Source organism: Sander vitreus, chromosome 1, assembly GCF_031162955.1.
Source record: "Sander vitreus isolate 19-12246 chromosome 1, sanVit1, whole genome shotgun sequence".
Classification (NCBI taxonomy): domain Eukaryota; kingdom Metazoa; phylum Chordata; class Actinopteri; order Perciformes; family Percidae; genus Sander; species Sander vitreus.
The window spans coordinates 29,287,446-29,295,677 of NC_135855.1; the positions used below are offsets into that span (position 1 = coordinate 29,287,446).

The window sequence follows — 8,232 nt, forward strand, 5'->3', positions numbered from 1 at the left end:
CTAGCAAGGACCACGCCACAACAATATGTAATTTAAAGATTTAATGAATGCTTGATTATATTGAATGTTAAGAGCATAGTAATAGATTTGGATGGGGGTGAGATTGAAAAGAGATGTCGTCTGGTTAGTTCGTCCGGGAGGATATACTGGAGACCGGGTGGAGTGAGACTCAGTGTGGGAGGGTTCCGTCTCAGATGCTTTCACCCGAGCTGATTTCAGGGGACGTTACCTAGAATGAGAAATGACTGGACTCAGTAGGAAGGGAAGGGATGAGGGTAGGAGGGAAGAGGGGATGAAGGACTGAGGTAGGTGAGAAGTCGCGGTATCAAAGGGGAAGGGAGGGTGGGTCGAGAATGCGAAGACAAACAGCACTGAGTGGGTTGGCTTGGAATATAAAGGCTGGTCAGTGATTAGAGGTGTGGTTGAGGCGTGGCCCTGCTCCCGAACCTAAGTTAATACATTAACTTCATTTCTCCTGCTGCTCTGTGCATTTCACAGGATGTAGAGGGAAAGTATGTGAGCCTGGCAGCATCACCCAGCTGATCGATCACACATGTGTCACACGCATACACCCACGCACTGCATACATACACAGACACATGTACTGTACATGTGCATCCACCCGCAAGTGTTTAAAGTGGAGACTATGTAAGCGTATACACGCACAGGGATGCTCACAAATACATTTGACAACTGCAGTATATGCATTCTAACACTTACATGCACACTTAAGGTTAACTATATGCACGCACAGGGGACTGTTATCCTACGGTCCTCCACAAATAAAGATGATTGAATGATGATTGCCTCTGACATGTTTGGTGCAACATGGCCTGCATAAATCACAGAGCTCTACATGGCTCAGTTTTGTGTTCAGAGAGGAGGTGCTTGTCTCTTACTGTTTTACGTTTTACTGTATTCTCTTTTCTTCATTGAAGAAGTTGCCTCATCATCTCTTTATTGCTTTCTATCACGTTGTTCCTCTGCATCATATTCTAGGAACAACTAACTAACTTACTTAATATATAACTCAGAACTGCTTAATCTGTTTTATTTACACAGGAACAGCTCAAGTTTAAACAAGGAAGTAGCTATGCAAGATCAAATGGGCATTGACATTAAAAGTTTGCGTAGTGATTTTAAATGTTTGACTACCTGTGATCATCTGGATATTGCTAGCTAAACAGTGATTTTGTTGTTGTTGGTTGTAGTGCAGTGCAGCACAAAGAAACAGGTTTAGAGGCTCAGTTTTATGTGATTGGATTAAAATGCCTCTGAACTGTCTGTACTATGATATTCATGGAACCACCCACAAACAAACATGTACACCAACACATGCAAATACATGGTATATGCCCACAGTAATCTATTATCTTTCTAACTCCATTATAATTCCATGACAGAACAGATAGATGTATGATGTGTAGACCTGTAAGATTAAAAACGTGTTCTACTTTAATCGGTTTCTGTTGCCCACAAACCATGGGAATGTTTGTGTGTGTGTGGGAGTGCGTGTGTGTGTGTCTGCTGCGTATGGATCAAAGTTTTATTAGAAATATTGATTTTCTGCCTAGAGGACGGACCCTTGATATGAAATCATATTGATCGTTTTAATACAATAACTACTTTTTATTTATGAAACTGTCTTTGAGCAGCTTGCATGTCTAATTTGTTGTAGCGCTGTGTATTGAAAAGAGATAGTGCATTGTTTATATGTAAAGGAAGAGATGTTTTTATACACTGCTTCTGTGTAAGTAATATTTAACCATAGACATGGAATGGATTCATTCAATTCATTTTATTTCTATGATTTTAACCTAAAAGAAAATTGATAGAAATCTTAGGCAATCTCATGTATACATCTGCAGTTTGTCTTTTCAGATTCAAATCACAACACATAAAAGATGTGTGTACTGCATCTTATAACTGTGCAAAAAAACAATTACAACCTGCTGGCAGAAAAAGAAAAAAAAATCCATCACATATTGGTGGTGATGACATCCATTGTAACTTATTTTTCTCATTAAAATCTTAAAGTTGTCATGACAAAGTGTAGACTTGCAATAATTAATCTCTGTTTCTCTTATATGTTTACTCGTCCACCCCCTCATTATTGGTTCTGTCTCTCTCCCCCTCTTTCCCACTCAACTCTTTCTTTCTTCCCTGACGGTTTCTCACTTTTCCCCATGTGAATCATAAAAACACAGAGCCATGTTCCTACAACCCTCCTTTTGCTTTCAACATCAGTGGCAAGGTTTGGTTTTGTTCAATTGGTGTTACGAAAAAAGAAAACTCTGAACTTTCTGCAGTCAGCCTCAGGCTTAAAAGACTGCCTTAGGCCAAAAAGATAAATATATTCATGTACAGATATCTACTTAGCCTGTTGTTAATGCAATGTCAAGGTTATTGATAAAATACACTTTGCAAGGGACAAAGAAAGAAATTACATGTAATATTTACATCTTGTATTCAACATATATACAGTGCATTTCGGAAGAGAAAATAAAAGTAATTTTTACTTTGATGACTAGATGTATGTTTTAGAAATGCTTTTATTGTTAGACCATTGGTAAAATCAATAGGAATTAATAACTATGTCAAATGTCTAAATGTGTACATATTTTTCAAATTTGAATGAATTACAATCCAACATCAAACGTCTTACTCTTAGCATCAGTGTCAGGGTTCAAAGGTTTAATCACACATGTAAAATGTTGCATCAGCCAGCGATAAAAATCTCCCCCCCCCCTCCCGTATTTACTTAGAAGGATAATTGATGGCTAGAGTGTAAAAAGCCCTCATGACTGTTCGGTACATCTGTAATTATAGGAATGTATTACAAAAACACGTCTTTGCTATAGAACCTTTTAAAGTCATGACAAAACAGCAAAACCTGGCAGTAAGGTGTCTGTACGTATTTTATGTATGAATTCATGTTGTTTTCTTTTGTCTGTTTCCATAGTTCTGATTGGTGGATCACACCCGCTCCCATTGGCCAGCTGGCTGACCTTTGGCCTCTCCTGCTTCATGTTGCTACTCTACAGATGATGAGCACTGCAACACCACCTGTCTGTAGTGACAGACACTGCCCTGACTCACACTCTTATACTTCTCCCTCTATCCTTCTCCTTGACCTTGCCTCTGCGTACCTGTCTCCCTAACTGTCTTTCCTTCTCCACTCAATGTCTTTCTATCCTTCGTGCATCCATTTCATCCTTCTCGCTTAGTTACATGGTAACACAAAGTCTTTGTCTAGTTTCTCTTCCTCTGCTTTCTTTGAACATTTCCCCCCAGAACCTTAGTATAACCAACTAACGTGCATACTGTATTTAAGGTGAACATACTTAATGATCTTTGACAGTTGAACTTCACATTCTCTGCTTTGTCACTCTATTTATCTGATTAGAATCACTTTAATCCATGTCAGCGTGTCACTTTGTCACCTTTTCCTCTCCGTCATCAACCTTTTTCATCCATACATGCACCCTCTCATGTATCTCCACTCCCTCGAACCACAATCCTCAACGGCCCCTCCACCCTATTCCCCAGACACACCAAAGTGTCGGACACTCTACCAAAGATGACAAAGGACCTGAGGGAATAAAACGAGGGAACAGGGATTCCAGGGACAAAGTGAAAGAGAGAGAGAAAGAAAGTGGGAAAATATTTCTTTTTCACAAAAACTGTCTCCCTTCAGTCCCGACCGCTAGGACCTTCAGAGCTACTGAAGGACAAAGAGAAAGGCAAAGAAAAAGCAACTGATGAATGAATGAATGAATAAACAAATGAATGCTGAGTAAAGGACGAACCAGAAACAGAGGGAAAAAGAAGTGTGTGCTCCTGACAGCCTCTCTGCTTGCCCTCTGCTTGCCACAAGAGACAAACCTCAGTGCGGATTATACGTGTACATTTATCTCTATATATATTAAATATAACAAAGTTTAAACTTAAACACAACTCGGACAGTGGGGGACTTTACAAAGTGAAATTAAAGAAGCACAACGTTTATACAACCTCTGCTGTTCTTTTGGGTTTTATTCTACTTATTATGTGATGTTGCAATTTGTCAGAACTATTCAATGTTTTTGATATTTTACTTTTTTTGTTTTGTTTTGTTTATGGCATTATAAAGGTCAGGGGCACTGGGTAATAAAGTATTATATTAATATTTATGAGAAGAACAGAAGATGATTTGTGATCCAGAACCTGAATTGAGCATGATGAGGGAAATGCAAGGATGACCCAACCTGCCTGGATAGAAACCTAAACTCTTCTTTGCACATACTGATCACACACACACACACACACACACAGACACACACACACACACACACACACACACACACACACACACACACACACACACACACACCCGTCACTGGACATCATGACTCAGATGTCGGGATTGAGATTGAGAAAAACGTGGTGTGGTACGTGAGGGCAGAAAAGAGCCTGGAGTGAGTTCAGTTGAATACTTCTTTGTCTGCAGGTTATTGAATGTCATGTATGAATTCCCCACGAGTCACATGAGTGAAAGACAGAGAAGATTGTCAGTATCGGGCGAGTGTGCAGCGTGGATTGCATATCCGATTCTCTGTCATTGTTTAATTAACGTTGAATGTCTGTATTGTAAACAGTTATTCATGATCACATAGATAGGATTGTTAAAGTTTAGCAATACTCATATCTATATACAATATTTTATAATTGCATAAGATGGCAGTTTAATCTGCAGAAAAAACATCCCAAACACATCGTAATGTATACTTTTCTCATAATTTGTCAGTTTTAATTTATAATTACTAGTATATGCACTATTCATAAAGTTCCTTAATTAAAGCTGTAGCTATTTTAATCATCCAGTGGATATATAGTATGTTTGCTTTTCTGCATCACGCTTTAACTTAACTCAAGAAAGCTTCACATTCACCCTGCTCCAGTAACCGATCTACTTGTGTATGCTAATCTGCTTCATAATCATGTGCATTACATGTAAATCGTGTAAACATCTTATGTTCTTTTGTCTGTCATGTCACATTGATTTGACCATTGCACTTGTTTTTTGTTAGTTTTTGTTTTCTTTATTGTGGTCGGTACAAATTGTATTACTGGTTTGATAATCATAAATAGTACATAACACACAATAATTTGCCTATTTGACTTGCCCATTCTGGTGTGAGTGGCAATTTCCATGTTAAGATGGATGTGTAGAATATCAGATGGTATCATTGCCAGCCTTCAGCTCACACAAAGCTGTGTAAGGCATGTTGGACAAATCTGTGAAGTTCCACTGATAGAAGTGTATTATAAGAACATGGAAGTCATTTTAAACTTATTGTAAGCAAGCTCACAATATTCCTGCTTTATCTCTGCCATCAAAAATTTACTTTGGTACGATGAGTGCACCTGATGGTAGGTTGTACCTGAATGATACAAATTATTTTAGAAGTAAACTTGAGTGACATGCTGTCCTGTAAATGTAGCTTGTTCATTCTGCAATCTCTAAAGTGAAGCTGAAAATATTTCAAACTTTTTTTAATCTCCTCAAAATGCCCCTGCTATTTTCCCAAAACACAACATAGCAAAAAGTGCTTGTTTTTAGGCATTCATTGCAACACCTCCATTTCTATGTTATATTATATATTTTATGTGGCTAAGGGAATTGGCTACATGTGGTATTATTCAGCACTAAAGCAGCACACTGTGGGTCAGTACTAGTACTAAATAAATTTTAGAAATATCATTAAGCATTGATGTGCATGGCATTTCATCGTGCTAACTGTCAAATCATTCCTTATATTGCCTCATAGTTCAATGGCAGTAGTAACAGGGGAAAGACCATTTTCATCATTGCATTTGGACATGCGACAGCCGCAAATTAACAGACAGAATACTGTGGAAATCGTAAGATGTATTGTCTGTCACGTTTTTGTTTTATTTCCCAATCTTACACACAGACACACCTTGGTTGTGTTTTGGCTTTTTATGACGATTTATAGCTCAAGTTTAAAGTGGAAGACATTTCACTATTTCACCCACCTGGAAACAGAATATCAACGCATAACATACACATTTTGCTCCTGCCGTATTTAGGACAGATACAACGTGAGGTTTGCATATATCTTCCTTAATAGAATCACATGCTAAAAGCATCACTCATAATTCAAGTGCTATTTATTATTTCAGTAGAAAATAACTGAATTATGTAAAAAAAAAAAAAAAAAAGCAAATAAATCAAAATATTTTGTCAATAATAAAAGAAATATCTGTCCTAGGTGACATTTTGGTAGCAAATCAACAAATATCTTAAACATGCTGAGCGTCATACAGTGTTGTCGCTAAGCACAGTGAGACGTGTAGCACAACTGTCAGTTAGCATGCAACAAAAATGTAATGCATTTGACTGATATTTTGAGTGGAAGAGGAGGCCGAAGGCCCATCAAAACATATTTCATCCTAAAACTGCATAAATAGAACCAAACTCAACTTCAAAATAATTATTTCCTGTGACTTTTAACCAGCAAACATAACGTGTTGGATTGTCCAAAAGTAAAAAAAAAAAAAAAAAACTTTCACCAGGTACACCGAAGAGCCCTCTAGATTTAACTTGATGATTTGAAATCCAGTGTTAAGTGATTTTTATAAAGACAAACCAAATACAAGACAACTAGCTAAATGTTTACCATGTGAATTAGTGATGAAAATGAAAATTGCAATTGCAATTCCCAAAAAGTACAGAATTTTTGGATCTTGTTTGAGTCCGCTAAATGTGAGCAACTTGGCCATTTCCACTTGCTGTTAGCAACATGCTCATTCATCTGTTTACTGAGTCCCTGTAGAGCTGCATATGTACACATCGAGTACACACATACATAGATAGATAGCAACAACTGGAAGGACAAACTGACTGTTAATCGTCCACCTTCTGTATAGTATCTGGACTGTCTTGACCTGATTGGAATTGACCTGGAACTACTCAGCCTCTGTTCCCTTCTTAACTTCAAAAGTTGCCAATACAGTGAGCAACTGTGTGGCAATAGATTGAGTATTCCTACTGGCAACAGTAATAAAAGGAGGTACATGTTCAAAAGTTAATTTATTTTTTGGGGGGACATAAGCTAATGTAAAAAAAAAACAGTGTCTGAGTGCTGGGTAATGCTTCCCTGTAACGTTACCTAAAACCTTATGAGGGGATAACCGCCTTGGTTTACAGACTGGAATGACCTTTCTGAAAAAACGCTGTGACCCTTGCCCTGGTTTCCCAACAAAAGGGTTAAAATGAAAACGTTTCAGTATGATGTTGAATTGAGTATGTTACCTTCTGATCGTCTGGCACACACCTTGCAAGTCCACAAGTAACAGAATCCCAGTGCTCCAGTGGACTTTTTGACATTTTGACTAATACACATGGCAGTGTTTCTGTGCAGTGTTCTGTGGCATCAACCATTTCACCAAGCAGCTTAAAAGTGATACGCCTTAAAAACCTTATGAATTGTTTTTTTAGAACGCACCTGACTATTGTAACTCACTGTGACAAGCATTGTCTTCACATTAAGTAAGTTTTGGGAAACAGTGCATCGGTCACAGTGATAGTACACATGCTGACTGTAAGGTTTTAAGGCAAACAATGTGAAATGCACCTTTAATGGGAAGAAAAGGGAGAGGGGTATCAAACAGTGCTGGGTGTTGTATATCTCTGTCATGTACTGAAGTATTTTAGAGGAAAAATATATTTGAAATATGACTCTGAAAGGAATAAATAAACATTAATGAAACTAAATGTTTTAGTTATTATTGTTTTTTGCTGCAGATTCTCTTGTATTAAAACAGGAATATACTTTTGGGTAATATGCATATTCTCTGGTGGAGAGTTAAATGAGAAGATTACTCTCATGTACACTAAATATGAAGCTACAGCCGGCATCTTAAATTAGCTTTAACACTGGGGACATGGGAAACAGCTAGGCTGTCTCTGTCCAAAGGTAACACATTCTGCCTACCAGCACAACTAAAGCTCACTTATAAACACATTATTAATCTGTACAAAAACTAAAGTGTGAAAGCGACAAGTTGCAATTTTACAGAGGGTTATGTGCTGGACCATTTCTTGGCTGGGTCCGGTAACGTCCTATAACCTTGTCGTCACCCTGAGGTTGCAAGGCAACCAGCGGAGACTTCGTGTTGAGACTTCAGAAAGTTACTTCTCCCAGCCAAGAAATAGTCTGACCCATA

General features: G+C 38.0%; 1 protein-coding gene across 2 annotated transcripts in view; it reads left to right on the forward strand.

Moving 5' to 3' along the window:
* Positions 1-7,695, forward strand: part of mdga1 (MAM domain containing glycosylphosphatidylinositol anchor 1) — a 208,844-nt gene extending 201,149 nt beyond the window's left edge. For both annotated transcript variants that reach the window (XM_078251814.1, XM_078251823.1), the window contains exon 18: positions 2,963-7,695. In XM_078251814.1, the coding sequence (XP_078107940.1) occupies positions 2,963-3,048 (86 nt within the window). In that variant the 3' untranslated portion in view covers positions 3,049-7,695. The remainder of the gene's footprint in view (positions 1-2,962) is intronic.
* Positions 7,696-8,232: the final 537 nt, after the last annotated feature.